Source organism: Puma concolor, chromosome A3 (genome assembly GCF_028749965.1).
Source record: "Puma concolor isolate L17-30 chromosome A3, mPumCon1.1.hap2, whole genome shotgun sequence".
NCBI lineage: Eukaryota > Metazoa > Chordata > Mammalia > Carnivora > Felidae > Puma > Puma concolor.
Genome location: NC_141669.1, coordinates 140,612,788 through 140,636,287, shown reverse-complemented (window position 1 = coordinate 140,636,287; position 23,500 = coordinate 140,612,788). Strand labels below are relative to the sequence as shown.

At 62.1% G+C, this 23,500-nt stretch overlaps 1 protein-coding gene across 14 annotated transcripts in view; it reads left to right on the top strand.

Annotated features, from left to right (window-relative positions):
* Window positions 1-23,500, top strand: part of KCNQ2 (potassium voltage-gated channel subfamily Q member 2) — a 51,774-nt gene that overhangs the window by 7,921 nt on the left and 20,353 nt on the right. For 10 of the 14 annotated variants that reach the window (XM_086702693.1, XM_086702706.1, XM_086702703.1 and 7 more), the window contains exons 2-9: window positions 9,091-9,181; window positions 9,857-9,983; window positions 10,411-10,586; window positions 11,327-11,452; window positions 14,324-14,434; window positions 15,138-15,233; window positions 19,781-19,875; window positions 21,023-21,052. In XM_086702693.1, the coding sequence (XP_086558819.1) occupies window positions 9,091-9,181; window positions 9,857-9,983; window positions 10,411-10,586; window positions 11,327-11,452; window positions 14,324-14,434; window positions 15,138-15,233; window positions 19,781-19,875; window positions 21,023-21,052 (852 nt within the window). The remainder of the gene's footprint in view (window positions 1-9,090; window positions 9,182-9,856; window positions 9,984-10,410; window positions 10,587-11,326; window positions 11,453-14,323; window positions 14,435-15,137; window positions 15,234-19,780; window positions 19,876-21,022; window positions 21,053-23,500) is intronic. The other 4 variants (XM_086702702.1, XM_086702694.1, XM_086702696.1 and 1 more) reach the window with 1 other exon arrangement.

Here is a 23,500-nt window from a genome sequence, read left to right as displayed (position 1 = left end):
CCTGGACTGGGGGCCCTCCGGCTGAGCTGCCCAGGGGCAGCTGTCCGCTCCACATTTCCAGGGGAGTAGGTGCTCCTAGAATGATTTGCTCTCAGTAAGTTTGTGCAGCTTTCTCTGCAAGGGTCTTGCTGAGCATGGCAGGATGGGTCCTCGTGGGGCGCCCAAGGGGACTAGGCTGGGGGCTCATTGTGGGGAAGGAAGGGCCTGGTATAGTCACACTGATGGGCACTGGCTGTGGGTCTGAGTGCTCATTAAGGAGCCTCTTGTCCCTAAAGCAATCCACCACCAACCCTGCCATACACCTGTAGCCTCACCCTTTCCCGGTGCAGAGAGGGGACTGTGGCCCTTGGGGATGCTGGCCCCAGTGAGGTGTTGAACCTAACCCTTCCTCTTGCCCCCCGGACTCTGGTTCCTGCGGGGTTCAGTCACAGGGGCAGTCAGGTCTCAGAAAGGGGGTCCTCTGACCCTTCCCCGAGTCTCCAGGATGATGAGCAGGGGTGGGAACAAGATTGTTTTTAGGTGCTCCACACACCTGCTGTCCGTCAGCCCCCAGATGCTGAGGTCAGGACCCCAGGTGAGTGGTCATGGACTCAAGGCCACTTGATGGTAAGTGGGGCAGCCGGGATTCAGGCCTGGCAGGTGCTGGGTCAAAGAGGTCATGGCCTTCTGCAACAGCCCCCCCACAAATGGGAGAGGTGACCTGACTTGGGGGGGGTTCTGGCTTCCCCCCCAGCCACCAGCTGCCCAGAATCTTGGTCCCACTGCTTAGCACCTGGGGTTAGTTGAAGGGAAGGGATGCTGGGGGGACAGGGCCTTGGCTTTCCTGGCGGCTCCTTGCAGAGACCATGAAGGTTGGGGCCACGGCTGCTCCTCTTGGGGGAAATGGGGGATGGGTGTGTTCCGGGTCAGCCCTGAGCCTGACTTTCATCTCCAGGACGTGCTGCAGAGCTGAGTGTCATTAGTCTCTACTGGTTATCTAGCCTGAATACAATTAGGTCTCTAATTTTTTTGGATTACTTGGAATAATGTTGTAAATGTACAGAAAGTCCTAATGGGAGTCATTGGGAACAGTGTACCCGGATGTCCCTTAATCATCTGTGATGGTGGCAGGTCGGCTGCTCACAGTGGATGGATGGGTAGTGCCGAGTGAGCCCGGCCGCAGAGGGCATCCCCCTGGATTGTTCCTGGTGGCCTGCAGGGTGCGGCCATCCCCTGCCCAGCTGCACTCCTTCCCCCTAGGTCTTGTCTGCTTTGCTCTTTCCGTCCACGGAATTAGAGAGCTTAGAACTTCTGAGTTTGCTTTTCCATTTAGGCTTGGAAAAAAATGTTTGAAGTGTTTGGAGGAAAAGGCCAGTTTCTCCTGGGACCCCAGGTTTGTGGGGAGGTGGTGACAAGCTGCGGGAGGCGCAGAGAGAAGCCAGTTCACTGGGAGAGGATGTGGAAGTGCCAATTCTGGCCCAGCAGCCGACGGCTTGCTGCAGGAGCCTGCTGGGCCCATGGGAGTTTGTTCACCCACAGACAGAGCCTCAGTGAGCCTCCCTCAGGAGGGCAGGGCCTGACCCAGTGTGCTGTTCATCACGTGCACAAGGGCAGAGCAGGGGAGCATTTTGGAGCTTAGGTCCCAGATGGGATTAAGAAGAAGGCAGGTGGGTTTCCCTTGGCCTACCCCAGGCCTGTGGGCAGGAGAGGGTGCTGGCCATGGTGCTGGGCAGGAGAGGGTGCTGGCCATGGTGCTGAACAGGAGCCCACGGCCCTGGCCCTTCATGGGCACCAGCCAAGGCCCATGGGGCGTGAGGGGCCCCTTGGCCCCTTGGCTGGTGCTGGGGAAGGGGCTGGGGAGGCTGCACAAGCACCAGCCCTTTTCACCTGGACCACTTGCTTGCATCTCTAGATTTAGCTTGTGCTCCCAGCGATCCTTTCTTCCCAGTTAGCATTCTTGCCTGCGTGTCTGAGGCATGTGTGGTTTAACTAGCCAAAAGCTGAATGAATGTGGCATGGACAGAAAGCAGGTGTTTCAACCCTGCCTGAGTGAGGGGCGCCAGCAGCTTCTTAAACCATTGGGTATGGTCTGTCGTCTTTGCTGATGACAGAAATAATACACACCCCTTGTGGGGAGCTGGGAAGATACAGTCAAACACGGGAAGAACGTTTGTGTCACCTGGTTTATTTTCAGGCATCTGTGCCCATCCTATGCGTTTATTTATTTATTTTTTTTTTTATTTTTTTTATTTTTTTTATTTAAAAAAAAAATTTTTTTTTTCAAACGTTTTTTATTTATTTTTGGGACAGAGAGAGACAGAGCATGAACGGGGGAGGGGCAGAGAGAGAGGGAGACACAGAATCGGAAACAGGCTCCAGGCTCTGAGCCATCAGCCCAGAGCCCGACGCGGGGCTCGAACTCACGGACCGCGAGATCGTGACCTGGCTGAAGTCGGACGCTTAACCGACTGCGCCACCCAGGCGCCCCCATCCTATGCGTTTTTTAAACGAGATAGGATTCAGACTTCTCTAATCCTTTTCCACGCTAATGACGTATTGTGAAGTTTCCCTGTGGAATTACATGTGCCTGTTTGGTGAGCACTGGGCTTTGTCTCTGTCATAAGAGCTTCTGGTGCTCCCTGGGTGACAAGGTGGCCCTGTCCCTGACTCCCCTCACCTTGTGCCCTCAGTGGCTTATAGCTTGGGAGGAGACAGTGGCTGTGGGTGCTGGCCTGGAGAATGGACCCCACGCACACGCCTGGGGGAGGACTGGGACCAAGGAGGGGGCATGTTAAAAAGGGGTTCTGCCTGTGGGTGAGCCTCCTGTCACTTGGAGGCATGTGAGTGGAGTCCAAGAAAACACTCACTAGGGATGATTTTAGGGGACCAGTATGCCAGAGCTGTGCGCCGTGGGAGCACAGGGGATGGGCCAGCCCAAGAGCCAGTTGGAGGCTCTTCAGGAAGAGTCTGGGGGAGACTGACCCTGGGGGAGGCAGGCCTGGCTGTCCCATCAACATCAGGGGGCAGTGGGGCAGGGAGGCAGGTCTGTTGGTTCCTGTGCTCACGTAGGGAACGTGGGATGTTTTGTGGGGCGTGGTCCTAACTGATCCCACTGCTGAGCACCTTCTCCCCAAAAGCTGATGTCTTCTCAGCAGATGACAGTTCTGCTCACATCCACAGCAGTGCTGGCTGCCTCAGAGGAACCCTCCTCATCCTGCACGAGGCTCCCCTGTGATTGTATGGACGGGCACGAGTTACCTCCGTCATTTCCTCTGGGGTGTGGCCTTGCTGGAAGTGAGCCACATCTACCCTGTTGTGGGTTCCTGTGTGGCCAGGCTCCTCAGACAGGGCCAAGCCCCTCCTGGTCTCAGGACCCCCATGCTCTGCCTTTGGAAGCTCTCTGGGTCCCTCTAGGACACAGGCCTCCTACCCATGGGCCCCTTCTTTCCAGTTCTTTCCAGTGGTGTTTAGAGACTGCTCAGGATGCACCACTGAGCCTTGTCTGAATGGGGCTGGGGGCTGCTCTCCAGTTGGATCTGACCTCACGAGGGCCATCTTGGCTGTCATGCGTCAGGATGCACATGCCACTCCTGTGTGTGGGTTCTGGCTGTGTACTCGGGGGCCAGCAGAGAGAGCAGGAGAGGAAATGAATGGACCCCTGCTCAGAGGGTACCAGTGTAGGAAGGCTGGGCAGCCTGTCAGAAACCTGAGGACAAGGAGGAGCCAGCCCTATGGTGGATGTGCAAGCAGGAAAGAACTCCAGGCAGTAAGAGGAGTGTGTGCAAAGGCCCTGGGGCAGGGAAGCTGGCTTGTGGAAGCTGAGAAATAGACAAGAGGGGGGCGAAGCACACTTCCTATGGTCTCTGGTGGGGGTGGCAGGTGTTTGCAGTGGGGCATGGTGGACACGGGACACAGGGTGCATCAGATGGAAGAGCCAAGATGAGGTCTTTGGAGGAAAGGAGACACCTAGAAGGGTTCTGACTGGAGGCTGTGAGCCTGGAGGAGGTCACAATCATCTATGAGAAGGGTGGGGTTGGGGAGGCAGAGAAGACCCAGGAGTGCAAAGTAGGGACTGCGGCGCAGCCCCTGTGTGGGCGGGGTGGGGGGTGGGGGGAGCCCCTCGGGTGTGCTCGCGTGAGCCAGGTGGTAATTACCCCGGTCTCCCAGGATTGAGCAGGAGGCACCTGGGGAAATGGCCTTTATTGTGTGCTGAGCCAGCGGGCTTCCTGCCCTGGCCCCTTGGGTTCAGTCCCTTTGCACACCTCCCAGTCCTGGAGCACCTGGCGCTTCACCAGGATGCTGGCTCTCTTGGGGAGGGGGGCAAGGTCTGCAGTGGGCAAAAGGGGGGCTGGGGGCCCCTGTGAACTTGGGGCTTCTGATGGGTGGATGACTAGGGGGCGAGGCTCAGGGAGGGAAGGACATCTGACCTGCATGGCCCCCTGTCCAGAGAGACCTTGGAGGGACCCTGGCCATCCTGGGGTCACTGGCCAGTGGGGGGCTTCAAGGGGTCCCCTGAGAGCACCTTCCTGCCCTGGGTGTTGGGAGAGGAAGGGGCATTAGTGTGAAAGGTGTGGCTGTGGGGTGGCCACGGGCGCCAGTTGGTGGATGGGTGCAGTGAGGTGGGGGTGGGGTCTGGGCAGGCCAAGGCTGTTTATGGGGGACTCAAGTGCCGGGCCAAGAGCCGGACCTTCTGAGGTCTGGGACTTCCTGAGTTGAGGCATCCGTCGCACCTCCATCACCTCCCCCAGCCTTAGGTGCAGGTAGGTGCCACCAAGAAGCCTCCGTTCTCTGATTAGCAGGCTCAGGTGGGCTGGGGGCAGGCTGCGCCCACGGGTGAGACTTGGCTCCAGAAGAGGGGTCTCAGGAGTGCGGCCTTGGCCTCCCTCCAACGCTGGCGGGATCTCAAAGTGATTTTTCACATCTGGTTTACGCCTGGAGCAGCCGTCAGCAGTCCGGGCTCCGTCGCTACTGGAGATTGGAAGTGGCAGCGTGTCCTGCAGGCAGAGCAGTTCATTAGGGGCGAAATTAGATTCTGGGCTGTAGCGCCGGCTGCAGTCCTAGCGGACGAGGTGAGCGGGAGGCTCCCGCGGCCCGGCGGCCAGTCTGGACGGGAGGGCCTGCTTTGGCCTCACACTGGAAGCTAGCCCAGCCCCGGGCCCTGCTGGGCTTCTGGGCCACCCAGCCCCCGGGGAGGCACAGCCTGATTGGGATGGACATTATTCTGGGGAGAGGGAATTTCTACAGTGGAAGACGGTGCTCAGGCTCGACCCTGAACGGCTACGGTGAGCTGCTTCAGAGCCTCTGTTTTCCCATCTGTTAAATGGGTGAGAACATTTTCTGCCTTTAGGGTTGTCGTGGGCCTGGTGCATAGCAGACTCACTGTGAATTCTAGCCTGGAGGGGCGGGGCTGGATGTCAGAGACCCTTCCCCACTTGCTGAAGAGCAGCCAGTGGGGGCTGGAGGGACAGTGGTGTGCTGGCAACCTTCTCCGATCCCGGCTGCTCCCTTGTTAGATGGTGATTTCACTAAGTACACAAATGAGATTAACAGCCCCAGCCATCTCCTGAGTTAGTCTTTGGAGGCTGTGAAGGGGTCTGGGGTGGGCCTGACCACGGGGGCTTTGCCCTTCCAGTGCCGAGGGACCCTCCCAGTTGGCCCCACAGCAGTGAATCAGGACTGAGGAGCCAGGTGGCAGGGGTTCTGTCATATTTTCCCAGAAAATAAATAATTCCCTGCTGCCAGATGGGGCGAGGGTGTGGGACGGGGAGACGGAAGCAGAAGCAGAGGAGTCTCTCCCCGGAGGTGGGCGCTGCCCCTGTGTCTCAAGTGCAGGGGCAGGCAGAGCACACATGTGCACACACCCGCACAGGCGCACGCACATCCGCACAGGCGTGTGCACACCCACACACGCGCACACGCCCACAGAGCGCACCCCGTGACGTGCAGGTGTGGCTGCAGGCTGACCACCAGGAGGGGCCCCTCTGGCCAGTGTGATTGCCTCCACCGTCCTCTGTCTCTCCTGTCACCTCGCGTCTGCTCTGGGCCCCTCCCCGCACCGCTGTCCGTGTGTCAGGACCCCAGCCCTCAGGACCCTGCCAGTCCTCTGCTCAGAGCTCGGGCTGTGGCTCAGATGTCCCTCCTGACGTCTGGCTGCGGTTTCTCCTGCTGCCCGGTGCAGACAGTGTTTGCTGTGGGTCCTGGGGCGCAGCAGCAGGCAGCCAGCGGGGGTGTGCTTCCAGCCAGAGCTGCGTCTCCAGGTGGCCCGCTTCCTCGCTGCTCGTGAGCGTCATCTGAGGTCCCTTGTCACCCTGGCTCCCCCTCCTCACCCCCCCCATCCCGGCCCCTGGAATCTGGGCTGCTTGAGATACTGGTCTCCTTGGCAACCGCTGCCGGAGAATTCGCGATCATAACCATTCTCGGGCTGCAGGGAAACCGCCCCATTCTGGCACCGGGGACGCTTCCTCCCTCCTTTCTTTCCCTGCAGCCTGGACGGTTCCCAGGCTGGAGGGCATGAGAAGGCCCTCCCCCACCCGGGCCTTTGGGTGCTGGAGAGACCAGGCTGGGATGAGCCTGTGGGGTGGGTAGAGCCACTCACCTGTCCCCATCAGGAGGAAGCAGACCAGCCATCCTGCGCCAGCACAGCACAGATTTCTATCTGAACGTTTCCTCATGAGCCACGCCGGTCCTCGGGGCCTGGAGGGGACACACTCTGAGCACGTGGCCGTGTCGTGAGGGGCCCCCGCGGTGGTGCTGGTCTTCCCTGTGCACCGTCCCCAACACCTCTCCTAGGGCGAGGGGTGGGAAGAAGGGCCCCTTCCTCCTACAGCTGTCAGGAGCCGGGACTGAGGGTCACGGGGTCGCTGAGGGAAAGGACTGTGGGAACACTGGCCATTTGCAGACCCCAGAGCACCCACAGGAAACTCCAGGTCTGCCCAGGGCCCCAACCGCTGCAGCCCAGGGGCCCCGCCATGGGCTGCGGGGCTTTGGTGACTCTCCCCTGTTGCCTTGCAGGAGGCTGGCCCCTCCTCCAGGCTCCCCAGGGCTGGACCCCACCCACGTGTCCCCATCACCAAGGACACTGTGCTCTGGCATCATGAGGCCAGAGGCAGAGCCCCCTACCACCTTTCTGAGACTCAGTGTTCCCCTGTGTAAGGTGGGTATGAGTGTGGATGTGGCAGGGGGCGTGGCAGGGCACCCTTGTCACCAAGGTGCCTGCAGATGGGAAGAGGCCTGGAAAGAAGTGTATTCCCCGTTGCTCAGCGGCCTGCAGGGCCAGCTGGGGAGCGAGGGAAGGCTCTGGGATCTGTAGGAGACTCGAGTCCTGGGCCTGGGAGGCTGGGCAGGTGGGCGGCCTCTCTCCATGGGGATCTGCTTGTCTTTGCTGCGGGTGTGGGGTGCCCCACGTGGCTGCCTGCCTCCTTCCTCCTCCTCACGGGTGGGCAGGCCACACCCCTTTCCCCCGCCTGCCGTCTGTGGCCACCTGCTCCAAAACCTCAGAAGCCGGGTGGCCTCTGCTCGGGTTCACTCTGCTCACCTGGTGGCCTAGGAACATTCACCGTGTCTGGCTTCGGGTTTTTCTTCTGTATTGCTGGTGTGGCCCTGGATATCCCAGTCCCTGCCTTCTGGGAAGAGCTCTGCGTCCGTAGAGCACGGCCAGGCCATTCTGGAATGTTCCAAGATGCCAGTCAGAGCTGCCCTCGGGAAGCAGGGCCGGGAGGGCCCAGTTGCTTTGGGACTTGGGCCTTCCCTTTTTACTTCAGGGTAATGTTTTCGTACGGTGTGAGTCTGAGTGTGGACTCCCGGGTCCCCCCACACGGATGACAATGGCATCAGGCCCATCAGGCCCCATTCTTTAGTCTGGTTGGACTTGCCCTCTGCTGAGTCCTGGGACCCCCTGTCGTCCCTTTCTCTGGACCACCCCTTCCCTTCTCCCTTCTTGGCCCCACCGATTCCTTCTTGCCTTTGTGGACACCTTCTCAGGGAAGCCTGCCAGATTTCATGTCTCCCCTGGGCTCTCTGCACCTCTGCCCCGGGCCAAGCTGGGCTGGGTGGCCTCCTTGCCGTGGGCTCTCCCGTCACCCAGGCCTCCGGGGTCCTGACCCAGAGCCCTGGAGTCTCCGGGTCCCCCATTCCTGGCAGAGGCACTGTGTGTAAATGCTGCTTCCCCACTGACTGAGTCGGGAAAAAATACCACCAGGCAGAGAATTATGAATAAATATAAGACACATGAGAGCTGGACATTTTTTTTCCAGCGCTCGGTTAATTGAATAAATTGTCTAATGAGCAAAGGAAATTAATTGTGGTTTTGAGATGTGACTGTTTCTTCGCGTGGTTTTGTGTGTGCCAGCGGGCACCGGCTTTGCCTTCGTCATCTGCTGTCCGTGCCTCTGCTCCGGAGTGGGGTGCGCGCCGGGAGCGCCCTCACCAGCCACGCTCCTGGGAGGGTCGTGTGTCTCTGCACGCGGTTGCCCATCTTCGGGGAGTGTGGGGCCGACTGCCCGAGATGCCCTGGGATCCGGCCGAGGCCCTGACGTCTGGGGGCTGCATGTGCCGGCAGGACGTCCAGCTGCAGGCGGCCGGGGGGCAGGGCTCGTGGCGGACCACGCAGAGGCCTCCCCACTGTGGTCTCTCCCCCTGGCATGTCCAGGGTGGCAGTAACACACGGGAGGGGTGTGGTGTGCGGGCCCCTGTCCAGCTTCCCCACACTGTGTGCTTTGTGCCCTCAGACCCCACCTTCAGCCTTTGGACAGACACCCTGGCTGGTGTCAGATGGGGCCTCCTGGTTCCACCCCTCGGGAACCGATGGGTCTTCTGCGCACCCGCTGGGTGCGGCCCGGACGCGGGTCTGCGGCCAAGGCCCTGGGCCGGTGCTCCTTGGAAGATCGGCGGTTTCCGTTTCGGAGCCGAGAAAGGGAATGTTACGAACAAGGAGGATGAGTTTCATTGAGGGATGTCCACGCGGTAGCCAGTGTCCCCCCGAGAGCCTGGGGGCCGTCTCAAAGCCCAGGGCTGTTGAGGCAGGAGTCCCGGGGGCGCTGTGGGCGTGCGTGCGGCGTGCTTTTCCTTGGCCCCTCTGTGGCGGCCGCTGACACCCTCTGCCTCTGCCCGCAGCTTCCTGCTGGTTTTCTCCTGCCTCGTGCTGTCCGTCTTCTCCACCATCAAAGAGTACGAGAAGAGCTCCGAGGGCGCACTCTATATCTTGGTGAGCCCCCGCGGGTGTGCAGCCACGGAGGCTGTGGTCGCTGGTCCATCCCCACACCTCCGAGCCTCTGACCCCCCCCCCAACCTGCTCCTGCATGAGCCTGGCCTCCCCCGCAGAGACGCCCTCCCCCCCCCCCCCCCCCCACTGTGGCCCGTGCTCTTCCAGCTCCAGCCTGGTGGACCTGGGCCCCTTCCGGCCTCACCTCCTGACATGAGCCTTCTCGCAGCGTCCACCACGACTGTCACAGTGCTCCCACCCACTTCTCCCCACACACGGTCCACCCCGCTGCCCTCCCTGTGTCCCCGCAGCATCTGACAGCCACCCCACTCCCCCACCGCTTCCCCCCCTGCTCACTGGAGCCTGAGGGCCCAGGCGGCCCCCTGGCCCCGAGGTGTGGGGTGTTTCCTGGCGGGCGTGGGCGTGGGACGGGGGTTGAGAAGCTGACAGCAATTGACAGGCAGGGGCGGGCGCCATGGCAACCACAGAGCGATGTCTCCGTTGCTGTTGGCGACAGAGGGGCCGCTCGAGGAGGCTGATCCGGGTCCAGAGTGTGGGACCCCTCCCACTGACACCGGCCCACACAGGCCGGGCCCCCCCACCCTAACTCCCGCTCAGCCAGGCTGGTCCCAGCCCTGACGCAGGCCCGGGGGTGGCTCAACGCGGCCTCTCCTGCAGGAAATCGTGACCATCGTGGTGTTCGGGGTGGAGTACTTCGTGCGGATCTGGGCGGCCGGCTGCTGCTGCCGGTACCGCGGCTGGAGGGGGCGGCTCAAGTTTGCCCGGAAGCCTTTCTGCGTAATAGGTGAGCGGGGTGCGCGTGTGCACGTATGTGTGCACATGTGTGTGTGTGACAGGTGAGCGGGGCGTGTGTGTGTGTGTGTGTGTGTGTGTGCACGTGTGCATGCAGGCGGGGGCTGCCAGCTCCGGGAAGAGCTGAGTGTGTGTGGGCACGGGAGGCGGGCTGAGGCTGAAGCTGAGGACTGGCTCCTTCTGGAAGTTTCTCCCACCTGCCCTCTTGGCATCCGAGCCTGTGGTGAGCTCGGCCTGGTGGCGGGAGGAGGGGACAGGTGGCAGGACAGCAGCCGTGCCGGGCAAGGCTGGACTAGGTGGACGGCCGTGGCGTCCCCGTGCTGCCACGCGTCCACGTGGCTGGGGGCCCCGCCCTCATCTGCACCAGGCACGGAGGTGCAGGGGGCCGGCCCCGCCTCGAGCCACGACGTCCCCCGCAGACATCATGGTGCTCATCGCCTCCATCGCCGTGCTGGCCGCTGGCTCCCAGGGCAACGTGTTCGCCACGTCGGCTCTCCGGAGCCTGCGCTTCCTACAGATCCTCAGGATGATCCGTATGGACCGGCGCGGCGGCACCTGGAAGCTGCTGGGCTCCGTGGTCTACGCCCACAGCAAGGTGAGCGCTGGCGCGGGGTCACAGCCCTGCTGGACCGAGCCCAGGGGGCGGGTCAGCTGGGAACCAGCCCATCCCCTCTTCTGGGGGCGTCTTTCCATGACCCGGTCCGTCTGGTCGTCTCTCTCCAGAGCGGCTGTTCTGCGGCTCGCTCTGTGCTTGGTGGGTGAGCCTGGGTCTGTGCCGCCCGGGCTCACAGCGGCTGCCCTGAGGTGCCCCCTGCCCCACGTCCTGGCAGGAGCCCAGCCCTGTGTCCCAGGCAGCCCCCACGAGGCCCACACTGCACCCCGCCAGCCCAAGTGGCCTCCTTTCCTGTCCTTGTCTGAGTCCTGAGGCTGGACGGGGCGGGGGTCTGTCCCCAAGGAGGGCAGCCAGTGGGCATTCGGGCTGCCTGCTCCAGGCGTGGGGAGGTGCGACAGGTTCTCAGCAGTCCTAGATCTGCAGCGGGAATGCCTCAGGATTGTGGGGGTGCTCCCCATACCTGGTGGACGGGGTGAGCTGGGCTGTACTGAGCGGCCGTCCTCTGGGTTTGGGTGAGCAGGTGCAGGGGCCACGTGGCAGAGGGACCACACAGCCAGGACCACACACACCATCCCTCCCGCCCCCGCAGCAGCCCTGTGCTAAGGGCCATGCGGCCAAGCAGGTGCCGGCCTGGGCTGCCGAGGGCTCTGTGGGGACAGAGAGCTGGACTGGGCGTGGTGCCTGCTGGGGCCAGGGAGCCAGGACATGACCCTCTCTTTCAGGAGCTGGTGACTGCCTGGTACATCGGCTTCCTCTGCCTCATCCTGGCCTCGTTTCTGGTGTACTTGGCAGAGAAGGGCGAGAACGATCACTTTGATACCTACGCTGATGCTCTCTGGTGGGGCCTGGTGAGTCCTGGCAGCTGGGGTCATCGTCCTTCGCTGGGGACCCGCTTGCTTGGCACCGCCTTCCTTGGGGGCCCTCCTCCTGCTGTCCCCCACCCCACCTCCAGGATGTGCCCCCTGCCCCCAGGGCATGGCAGAGTCACAGGGGCTCTCTGGCTGCAGAGGTCTCTCTGGGGCTGGGCAGTGGGCGGAGAGGCCCTGCCTGGTCACCCACCTTCCTTACTGGCCACCGGTGTGTGAGGCCTCTGTGCTGGAGGGAGGAGGGGACAGCCCTTCCGTCACACGGAGAGTCTGGAAAAGCGAAATCGAGCCCCTGGCCCTCCTGGGCCTCACCTTCCGGGCTGCCCGTCTGGGCAGGCAGAGAGTCTGTGGGCCCACAGCCCCTGCTCATGGCCACCCAGCTCCCAGGGCCCCGGAGCGCCCCTCCCCTGTCACCCGCCTCTTCCTGGGCCAGCCTCTGAAGGGTCCCTCCCACCCTGCTACCCTGGGGTAGCGCTGTGTCTGTGGCCCTGCCCTGTGGGCGTCATCCCCATTAGCTGGATGGAGCCTGGCCTGGCTCCTTGCCTGAAACCACGGATGTCCCCAGGCAGGGTGCTGGAATGCCCCGAGGGTGCCGGGCGCTTGGCCTGGGGATGAGTGGCTGGTCCTGGGACCCCATGCCCCCTTCCACAAATGCTGGCTGCGTGGCCTTGGGCAGATACTTCAGATCCAGTGGCGAAAGGAATATGCAGCTTTTACACGCATCTCAGTGAGAACGCACTTTATCCAGAATCATCTTATCGATCGCCGTGCAGCCTGGAGTCTGTGTGCTGTGCCCTAGCCGAGTGGGAAGGAGCAGGGTGGGCCGTGGGCCAGTCGCCGGTGACCAGGCTTGCCCTGCCCCAGGCCTTGTTCGTGGGCCATGGCCTTCCCATCTTGAAGAATGGAACCGAAACGGCTACTTAAGTGTTTTATCCAAGTAGTACTTAAACATGATGAATAGTGTGTGCGTGTTAGAGTGACCACGCAGTTCCCCGCACTCCCTCCCCGCCCTCTGGGCAGGGCTCCTGTGGCTTTTCTTGGGGTTTGCCTCCATGCTGCCAACAATATGCTTACGCTGCTGTTTCCGGATTTAAACTTCAGACGTGAATTATTCACTCTGTGCTGTGACAGAATGAGGTGGTGCCCCGTCCCCTGTGCTCGTCATTCTTGGAAAACGTCCAGCCTGAGCCTCCCCTTTCTTCTGCCCTGTAGGCCTGCGCGGCTGTGGGGGACCCTCGCGGGGGTTGGGGAGTCTCCACAGCTCGTCCTGCCCAGGCCCGCCCCGATGCCCCCCTCGAATCTGCCCTCATTTTGGAGGAGCAGGCCGATGGCTTTCTGAGGGTTTTCTCAGACCCGGGCGTCTGCGAGGTCCCACTCCCACGCCCTCCCGGCTGTCGGGAGCCACACTTCCGGGATCCTCTCCCACGTGTTTCTGGAATGTGGCTGGGTGGGGGGTTCTCCTGTGCACGTGAGCTACCTCGTTGCCCTCCCTCCGGGCCCAACGGGCCTCAGGATGTGTCCTCTTATCTCTGTCTGTCTCCTCACCCCTTGTCCGGCCCCGAGGAGGCGTCTGGAGCCGTACATCTCCGCCTGCTGGATTTTAATTTCATTTTCAAGATTCCTTTGTCATATGGATATGATTTCTTCTGTGTGAGGACCAAGGTGTCCGGCCACAGAGTGGCCCCGTGGACTCCAGGTTTCTTCCCACCTCCTGACCCTGAGCCCCTCCTCCAGGTCCTACCCTTGCTCTCCAGGCTTCTTTGCACAACTTTGGCGTTTTTGCAGAGAGTGGTGGTTTGAAGCGTTTCCTGTCTTTAAAATACGCTTAGTTTATGTTAAAAATCTTAACTGTAATCCTCACACAAGGTGAAGATTCTACCAGGGAAGCTTTATGGTGAGAAGTGGGTCTCCTTCCTGCCCACACCCACTCCTGGCTGCCCTTCCTCATTACTTGTGACTTTCCAAAACTTTCTGCACTGGCGGGAATGGGGACGGTGGCCCCTCGCCTGGGCCTGTTTCTTGCTGTATGTAAACAGGCCCTGAAGGTCCTACCCCCGGGGCCTCCATTTACCCAGGGCGTCTCCCAGACTCATGGCAGGCCCTGTGCGGCACCCGGGGACAGCTTCCAGGGGCTGCAGGTGGGTGGTGACAGGTGCCCCTGTCCCCAACAGCGTGAACCCATCCCCACTGGCAAGTCTGCTAGGGGCCACCTGGGGCTTGCTCCATGGGCAGCGGGCCCTCCTGTGTGCCCAAGCACCCCTCTGCATGGGCGTTGCTCTCCCCGCTGTACAACAGAGCAGCTTGCGCTCCGGCCACACCTCTGGGGACCCTTCCCGTTCTGGCCTTATGTCACCTCCACACGTCCCACCACACGGTCCCCATCCTGTCCCCGTCATCTGTCCCCCGGGGCTCCTGCTCAGCACCGTTCCTGTCCAGCCCCTGACTCTGCACTTCCTGGCTGCTGCCTGGCCTTGAGCCCAGAGCTGCCCCCGCCTCTGTCCTGGGGGAGGCCGCTTGACGGGTTCTTCTGCCCTCATGCGTGTGAAATGGTAACACAGGCTTCCGGTGACCCCCACATCCTGCCCTGGCACGTAGGGCAAGACAAAGGATCCGGAGAGTTCTGATGTGGTTGTTGCAGGGGGGGAAGGATGGTGATGGGGAGCCTGGTCCCCTGGGCCTCGTATGGGTGGCGTGGGAGGGTGGTCCCCATGCCTGTCCAGCTCACCCCGAACGGTGTGGGAGGTCGCTGCGTGTAAGACTCCCAGGGGCTTTGGAAGTGTCCAGCTCAGGGTTGCAGGTGTCCACGGCGGTCACTGCCAAGCTGGCCGAGTGACCGGCCTTGCCGCCCTACAGATCACTCTGACGACCATTGGTTATGGGGACAAGTACCCCCAGACCTGGAACGGGAGGCTCCTGGCTGCAACGTTCACCCTCATTGGCGTCTCCTTCTTTGCTCTTCCTGCGGTAAGTCCCGTGGCCCCTCTTGCCTTGGCGAGCCCCGGGGTGGCCACACGCAGCTTGGGGCACCTGTCCACTTGGGGTCCATGGGATGGGAGCGTGGCTGCCAGCAGGGTCCCTGGCACCCCAGGAGCCGCAGGCAGCAGGTATGGTGCAAGGACACCCTTTCCCGGGCTGTGCAGGCAGGGTGCGGGTGGCTTCTGTGAGCCTCCGTGGGAGCACACTGACCTTCCTCCAGCTGTGGCTTCAGACCCTGCATCTGTGGTCACTGTCAGCCCCTCCCAGCCCTATGGGATTAACCAGTGGGATCCCTGTGAGCCAGAGCGTGCTTCGTGGTGATGAGGCTGCCTTGTCAGATCTCCGGCGGGGGTGGGGGGGGGGTGTTTCTGGTGTCACCCACAGCTGGACAGGTCAGAGGGGTGGCTGGTGGGGACACAGCTGCCTCAGGTGGCTGCCACCCAGAGCTTGGGCTGCACTTGCTTCAGTGCAGGCCAACCGGGAGGGAGGGTAATCTGTGGGCCCGGCCCACTCCCACAAGGTGGAGGTTTTCCTTTACCCTAAATCCGAGTGTTTCTCCCCAGCATGGTCCCCAGGTGACGGGCGACTGAGGGGGAGGGAAGGCAGAGCCAGCGAGGCCCCGGGGTGTGCAGGCTGGTGCGGGGGTGGGGCTGTGGTCCCCAGCACGTGGTCTGACCCTGATGATCTGCAGGGCATTTTGGGATCTGGCTTTGCTCTGAAAGTTCAAGAGCAGCACCGGCAGAAGCACTTTGAGAAGAGGCGGAACCCTGCAGCGGGCCTGATCCAGGTGAGTCCAGGTGGCCCCACATGGGATTCCCGGGGCGCTCCTGGCACGGCCCTGCTAAGGGGGGGCCACCTTGGCCCCTGTGTCTCCCCTGCCCCGGCGACGTGCACGGCCCTTGTTCCTTTGCAGGAACGTGTTGGGCACAGAAGCCAGGTGCAGACGCCTAAGGCTGCAGTACCTGTAGTGACACCCGGGGTGGGGGTGGGGGAGGGTGTGGCCGTCGTCCTGCGTGGGCCCCGGGCACTAGACCAGGCGGTCACAGGTACCCCTGACGTGCCGCTCACGGGGCCCCTGCCGGGCAGGTGTGGCATCTCAGCTTCGCTGCCCGCGCTCACACAGCCCCTCCCACTGCTGGGGTCACAGGGGCCCCTCGGGATCTAGCAGTGCCTCCCGAGCCTGAGCAGCAGGCTGCCCGAGGGGCCCCTCCAAAGCCCATGGGCGCCGGCGGACCTGGGGAGCCGTGGGCTTCCCAGGGGACAGCCTCCTGCGCATGCGTGCGGCGTGTGAGTGCGTACAGGCGGCGTGCGCGTACTGCATGCGTGCGAGCGCGTGTGCGCGCGTGCGCATTTACCTTTCACCATAAAAGCTGCAAATGGCTATTTTTCAAATGCGAAAGAGCGTGAGGGACAAGGGCCACGGCCTCACCGCGCACGTGCACGTGGCGCCGAGGTTGGAGGCCCTCTTAGCAGCCACACGCCTGTCCCGCTTCCCCCCGTGAGTGTCCTGCGTGCCTGTCCCCCGTCAGGACTCAGGCAGTTCAGGGGCGAGGCTCGGGTGTCCACCCGGTGGACAGACACTGAGCTTGTGGGCGGGGCTGCAGGGAGTCCCGGTACACGAGTGGCGCGCGGTCACGGGCGATGCCTCGGGGGACTGCTGGTCGGACGGCGGTGCCTGGATCCTTCTTTGGAGGCAGGTGGTGGGACCGCAGCCCCGCTGCTCGGGATTACAGGCTGGGACAGCTGCACAGCTGCGTAGCTGGTCACCTGGCTGCGATTCCCGGCGCCCAGACGGGAACAGACCAGCGGGGGAAGCCCCAGCAGAGGCTCGGGCCCTCTATGCTCTGGAAGTCTCCAATGGTCTGTGTCCTTCTGGCAGCTAAGGTGCCCGGCCAGGTATCCACCTCATTGCCTTTGCACGTGGTCCACAGTTTGCCAGAGTGCCCCCCTACCGCCAAGGGAATGGACATCCTCCCTCGGAGGGCCCGGGACAGGCTCTGAATAGCAGCGGGACAGGGAGGGGAGGCATCCCCTGCCCTGTGCTGAGGTCCCCACAGGTGGGCAAGGTGCTCTGGTGTTCTCTGTGAATCCGGGTTGAGGGTGGGCCCAGACGGGGGCCTGGAGAGGGAGGGGCAGGAGGGACGGGACCCAGAGAGGGAGGGAGGGGAGGGCAGAAGGAGATGCCCCAGGCTTCGCTAGGAGCGTCCAGGAGGTTGGAGAGGTTGGGAGGAGGTTTGGAGTGTGGGGTTTGGGAAGCCGGTCGGCCCTCAAGGGCAGGTGCGCACAGCGGCTGGCCAGAGGCCTGGAGTGGAGGGGTGAGGCCCTGGCTGGACGCAGAGGTGCAGGAGAGGAGATGCGTGTGCAGAGGATACCGGGCCCTGAACATCACAGGCAGGGAAGCGGGCAGCGTGGGGGCCCCGAGCCGTGGAGAGCCCGTTGGGGAGTCCCCGGGGCCGGTGGGCAGGTGATGGGGAGGCACCGCTCAGACTACAGGAGCAGGGGTCCGGAGCCTCTCTCTCAAGACCCCACGTTCGAGTCGAGGGTTTGGATTAAAGCTTAGGGACCAGGGAGGTCACTGGACGTGGCGGAGGACAGAATTCCGGCACCTCATTTCTGTGCCAAAGGCACACGGATTAGCAAACCTGTCCGGATCCTGTTTTGGGGACTCAGGAGCTAAATCAGAATTTTACAACAACCAGGGGAGGCGGTGCTTGTGAGCACAGGACTGTGGGCTGTGTGTGGGGTTAAAGGCACCTGCCTGCCCCTGCCCTCCGCCCTGGGGAGTCCCTGGCGTGGCCTTGTTCCAGAAGGTCAGCACAGGGCTTTGCCTGTGTTTTGCCCGCCTGGAGACCTCAGGGCTGGAGCGGCCCCGGGGCTGTGAGCGTTGGTAAGAAGGTAACCGCGGGGTAAATGTCAAAGCCGGCCGTGGTGTGCTTTTGACTTGTGACTCGTCTTTTGTTTCTTCATGTGATTTAAAAGGCAGACGCGTGGGGCAGTGATCACAGATCCGTTTTTCTGGTGTGCAGCGTGTAGAGACGTAAGGGGCTCAACACCAGGGGGTGGAGGAGAGGCGGGGGTGGAGGAGAGGAAGGGGGTGGAAGAGGGGCGCGTTCGCGCGCCGTGGCAGCTAAGCTGGTTCAGACTAGATGCTTGTGTGAGACGCTCACCGTGAGGCACACGGTCGCCATTAAGAAAACAATTGCTAAAAATTCAGAAGAGGCTCAAGATAACCTAGCAGAAAAAGCGAGCACCGAAGGCAGAAACGAGGCGCTGGGAGCCCGCACGCACAGAGGGCTCTGTCCGTGACCACTTTGCACGTAAGTGCACCCCCCTCTCCCACTTGAAAGGCAGCAGTTGAGAGAACGGATTTGAGATGTGCCTGGCGGTGTGCTGTCTGTGGAGACTCCTTAGACCCAAGGACAGCGACAGGCTGAAAAGTGCAGCAACGAAGACAGGAACCCCTCAGGGAACGGTGGCCCGAAGGGGGCTGGGAGGGCTGTGGTCGGAGCAGACAAAACACACTAAGGCAGACACTGTTAAGAGAGACCAAGGAGGTGATGACGCATTGACAAGAGTCCGAGTGTAGGGACAGGGGTAGACGTGTCCACACTGGGGGCAGAACCCCAGAGTATGTGCAGCCAACACCTGACAGAATTACAGGGCGACCTAGATGCTTGTGTAATAATAGCTGGAGATGTCAGCACCCCCCCCCCCATCCTCGGTACAAGGGCGCAGGATGTGTAGGACCTGCAAATCCCCCCAGGGCAGCCCCCCACATCCTGTCAGCCCCACGGGAGTATTCCCCAGGATAGACCATGTTTTAGGCCCCCAAACAAGCCCCCAAACTGTGATGTTGCAAACCTCCAACGGGAAAGAATGTCTCTGCAACAAACGGTGTCGGGACTGCTGAAGATCCAGTTTTAAGAGTGAAGATTTACTTTCATGCAGAATTTACTCAAAATGGGTCAAAACCTAAATTTGAGCGCCGAAACTATACAATCCTTACAAGAAAATAGGTGTAGAGCTCCATGGCTTTGGTTTCTCAGATCTGATACCTGAAGCACAAGCAGAAAAGAAAAATACATGGGAATTTATCAAAGTTAAAACCTTTTGTGCCTCAAAGGACACCGTAGAGAGAGTGAGAAGCTAACCCACAGAATGGGAGAAAGCATTTGCAAATCCTGTTTCCGGTAAGATTCTGGTATCCAGAACACATAAGGGGGCTCCAGCAATTGAACAACAAAAAGACAAACCAATTAGGAGATGAATTCGGACAGACGTGGCTCCAGAGAAGATGTCCAGGCGGCTAGTCGGCACGTGAAAAGATGCTCAACGTCATTCATGAGAGAAACGCGAGTCAGAAGCGCCTCAGGCGGTGGGAATGTGGCGGGAGCGGGATGATGGCGCATTGCTGGTGGCGGGTGCAGGGGTGCAGCCCCTTGAGAACCCTGGGTGGTGCCTCAGAGGGGTAAGTGCTGCCTTACGTCACAGCAAACCCCCCAGGTGTGTACCCAAAAGAACTGAAAACAGATGTTCAGCTAACAACTTTTCCACAAACGTTTGCTCCTGGGGGATTCACAGCAGCCAGAAAGTGGAAACGACTCGAATGTCCGCGAACAGACGAACAAAATGCGGTGTTTCCGTGCCGTTGAACGTTATTCGATCATTAGAACAGAACGCTAACACTCACTACGACGTGCACGGGCCTTGAAACCTTCGTGAAAACAGCCAGTCAAGAAAGGCCACGCACGTATTGTGTGGTTGTGTCCAGGACAGGACGCCGTAGAGACGGGTGCAGGTGATGCCCGACGCCCCCGCACTGGGGCGTGTGACTCTTTGGGGGGATGCGAGTGTGGAGCGAGATGGGGGTGGTTGCACGGCAGTGTGAGTGGACCCGTTGCCCCCGGACTGCGCGCTTTGAGACGGCGGACCCCGTGCTCTGTGTATTTCGCCACAATCGAAAGGAAAGGGAACAGGAGCCCAGGGCGGGCTGAGGCTGGGCCACTGCACTGGGGAGGGTCCGGCTGTGTGTCCCTGGCTCTGCCCCTGCCCCCCGGCTCCTGAGTCACCCCCCGCCCGCACCCAGGGTGGCATCCCCATCAGGCTCGGGGAGTGCAGGAGCGGCCACCGTGGCAGGTCCCAACCGCCAAGGGTCGGGTGAGGCGGACGACGAAAGGCTCGCTGTAGACGGGCTGCGAGCGTGACCTGTGGTGGCGTGTGCCCCTTCTCCAGAGGGTAAACTGAGGCGGGAGTGGGGCCGGACGGGGCCCGGGCAGGGGCGAGGCCCTCAGGGGCATGGGCATGGTCTGACCCTCGCCCGCTTCCCATCCACAGTCCGCCTGGAGGTTCTATGCCACCAACCTGTCTCGCACAGACCTGCACTCGACGTGGCAGTACTATGAACGCACGGTGACCGTGCCCATGTACAGGTACCGCCCGCCCGCCGGGACCCCGCCCCACGGCACACCGCCTGCTCGTCATCGTGTCTGTTCTGAAGCCCCATTTTTTGGTTGTTCATTATTTTAATTGAGTTTTCCTTTTTTTTTAAACAACGTGTGTACTTTCCACGGAGTTCTGTGTGTGATTTATTTCGCAGCATTAATTTTGTTCTTTGTTTTATAGCTCGTGGCTCTTACTTTCCACCTCCACCCACCCTTTGCTTCCCTTCCTTGCTGTGGGTCACGTTATGTTGTGAGCATCGTGAAGACAGGCCCCTCCCGAGAACTCGCGGAGGCCCGCGGCCCGGCGTAGTGCCCACCAGGGCGGGCCCCGGAGCTTTGGAAGTGAAGGGTAACCTCTGTCCTTCAGCGAGGACCAGGGTCTCTGTGTGGGGGAGGGGCCACATCGAGCCTGTAGGAGCAGGAGTCCCCAACAGCACAGAGCACACAGACGCTCGAGGGCGCCCTCGGGTGGGACAGAAGGGCCGGAAGGAAGCCTGCGCTGGGGGCAGTTGGTGGAGGCAGCGTGGTCACCAGCAGCTGGCAGTCCCGGCCAACCCCAGGATTTGTCTGTGCTGGGCTCTGGCTTAGAACAAGGTCTGAGGCGAGGGGGGCTGGGGACCCTCGGGGCAGACACTGCCCTGCAGGCCCATCCTTGCCTGGGGCGGGGTGCGGGGGCAAAGCTGAGCCCGGGGGCGTCCGAGCCCCTGGATGTCCCTTACCTGTACCTACTGGCGTCCAGCCAGGAGCCCTCACCGGAAGAGTGGGCTGGGCTGCCAGAGCGGGTTGGGGCTCTGGGCTGGGACGACGTCCCCCTGGGGATCCTGAGGTAGCGATGTCCAGGCAGGGTACCACCGCCCCGCTCTGTCACCTGGGCGGAGGCCGCGGCCCCGCCCCTCCTTCAGCAGCCACGCTGGCGGGCACTCTCTGGAACGTCCCCCTTCCCCGGGAGTGCTGAAGGCTCTGGCTTTCCCGGCACCGTCCCTCGGGCCTGAGTGGGCCGACCCTGGCGCTAATTTTCTTTGTTCTGTTGTTTCCCCCACTTTCCTCAACCATTTGGTTAATTTTCTTTTTCTTATCCCGTTCTTTTAAAATTTCCGTTCTCTTCCCTTTGTGTGTGTGTGAAAACACTTGAAAGCTCGCAAACTCAATCCTACGGGGCCTCCAGGTAGGAGATGCATGGGACGGACAGCGTGTGTGGTGTGGTTGTTCTCTGTCTGGGACGGTGCAGGGCCGCCCCGGCCCCCGGCCCCCGGCCCGCCCCGGCCTGCAGCCCTGTACCCGTGCCCAGCCTGTGTCCCCCACGCCGGGCGCAGGCGCTGCCCTGGTCCCCCTGTGGCCTCCCTGCCTGGAGCCCGGTTCCCCCCTTGACTGGTCCCCTCCCCCGTCAGCTGCTTTCTCCGGCTGGATCCGTCCGTCCTGCCTTGTCTTCTGTTCCTCGTCCTGCTTCTGCCTCGTCTCAGTAGCTGAGCCCCTCCCCGCCCTCCCCCCCTCCCCACTGGCCCCATGTGCAGAGCGCAGAGCGGGTGGACACGGCTTCCGCTGTCCCAGCCAGGGGTGCTCCCTCCCTGGACCCGGGAGGACCGTGAGCGCTGCCCCAATTGCTGTGTCTGCAGGGGGTGGGGGTGGGGCTCTCACTCCCGCTGATTCCCTGTGGGATGGGTGGGGCATCGGGCACAGGCCTGCGGACCCAGGGCCCACCCTCCCTGTGTAGACCAAGCCTGGGATCCCCCTGGCAAAAGCTCTTGCCTGTGGTGCCCTGCGTGGGGACTGATTGAACGTTCCAGAAGAGGGGGGTGCTGTGGGGGCAGGGCCGGGCAGCCCCCGAATCCCACGGGCATCTCCACCCCAGCACCTGCCCTTTACTGGCCGTACACCCCAGAGACCTCGCCCAGAGGAGAGGGTGGGGGGGGTCAGTGTACATCCCCCCGCCCCCCTGTGTACTGACCCATCGCTGCCCGGGCAGTTGGGGGTTCCCTGCTACAGGCCTCTCTCCTCCCTTGTCCGTCTTGTCCAGCCGGTCCCTGGCCCCCGTCTGGAGCAGCCTCTCCCCGGCCTGGGTGGTTGGAGGTGTCCTCTTGGAGCTGGCTGACCCCCGGCCAGCCGCCACTCTCTCCTGTGGGGCACCCCCTCATGTCCCTACTCCCGCGTCCTCCACAACCGCCCTCAGCGTCATCGGGGCTGTGTGCTGCGTGCACGTCCCTGCCCGTGACCCTGCCCCTCTGTGTTCTGTCCCCTGCTTCTGTGTCCAAGGCATGACGTCCTATCTGCGTATCTGTGTGTCCCTGAACTTGGACCTGCGTGTGTGGGGGCCGAGTGGGGGGTGCTGTCCAGGGTCTCTGCTCCAGGCCCAGGGGTGGGTGCCTGAGGGGCAGTGGGGAGGCCAGTTCTGTCCCCATGTCCAGTCCTGGGGCCTCTGCTGTGCCCATGCCGTGAGCCAGCCTGACTGCCCACATACCTCCTGCTTCGTCCTGACCCACTGGGACTGGGACAGCCCTGCGGGGAGGGGAGGGGAGGGGAGAGGGGGAGCGAGCTCACTGGTCTCCCCTTCGCAGCCAGCTCTGAGGCTGTGACCTCAGACCAAGGGCAGGCCGCCCTCAGGGAAGTGTGGCCGGACAAGGAGGGGTGTGGAGAGGCCTGGCCATCAGCACAGAGGACTCAGGGCAGCCAGCAAGCCTACCGTGGAGGCACGGGGGAGCCCTTGAGTGACGTCACGTGAAGGCGGGCGGTGGGAGGTGGGGGGGTGGAGCGGATCACACCTGATAGCGGGTGAGGGCTGAGCCGGAAGTGGCCGTGCCCTCCACACCAAGTAAAGGCTCCGACGCTGATCCTTGACCAGGGCCAAGGGGGGTCTGGACGGGGCAGTGGTCCCCAGGGTCAGGAAGGACAGGGGCTAAGGACAGGACGATAGGGATCGGGGCTGAGGCTGGGTGGGGGTCTTTGAGCATGGTTTTAAAGGAGTGGTTGGGACTCCACTTGAGGACTAGTAGGGGTCACAGAGCTGGGGGGGGGGTCACAGTGCAGGATGGGGGCTGGGTCAGGAAGGAGCAGGGGCATTTCCTCCTTACGCTGAGACGAGAAATGTGTGAGGGCAGAAAGTGGTGAGCTCCCGAGTCAGGGGAGGGTGGGTGAGGAGGGACAGAACTTGCCCGAGGAGTTGGGAGGGGACTGGGGTCCCCCCCCCCCACGTTAGCCCCTCTGGTCCTGCGGCTGGGGTCGGGGAGGCCCGAGGTCCCCCAGGAACCTGGCAGGATTTACAGATCTCTGCCTTGGTGTCAAGGCAGAGACTTGACTGTCCCCTTGGCTCCTGTGGAAGTCCTGCCTGGAGCTGCCCAGTGGCCACATGGGCGAACGCCCACCTGCGGGCGGGGGCTGGGCAGCAGGCTGTCCTGGGTGGGCGTGGCCTGGCCTGGGAAGAGGGGGCTTGGAGCAGAGCCTTTTCTTCCAGCTGTCCAGGCCGCCCATCTGCAGCGGGCTTCTCTCTGCCCAGCAAAGCCCTTTTCTGTGACCTCGGTCCCTGCCCTGGCTTTGCAGGGAGGGATCTGGGACCACGAGTATGTTGGGATGCTGTTTGCAACGGTACTGCCCCTCGGGGGTGTTCAGGGATTGGGAAGGG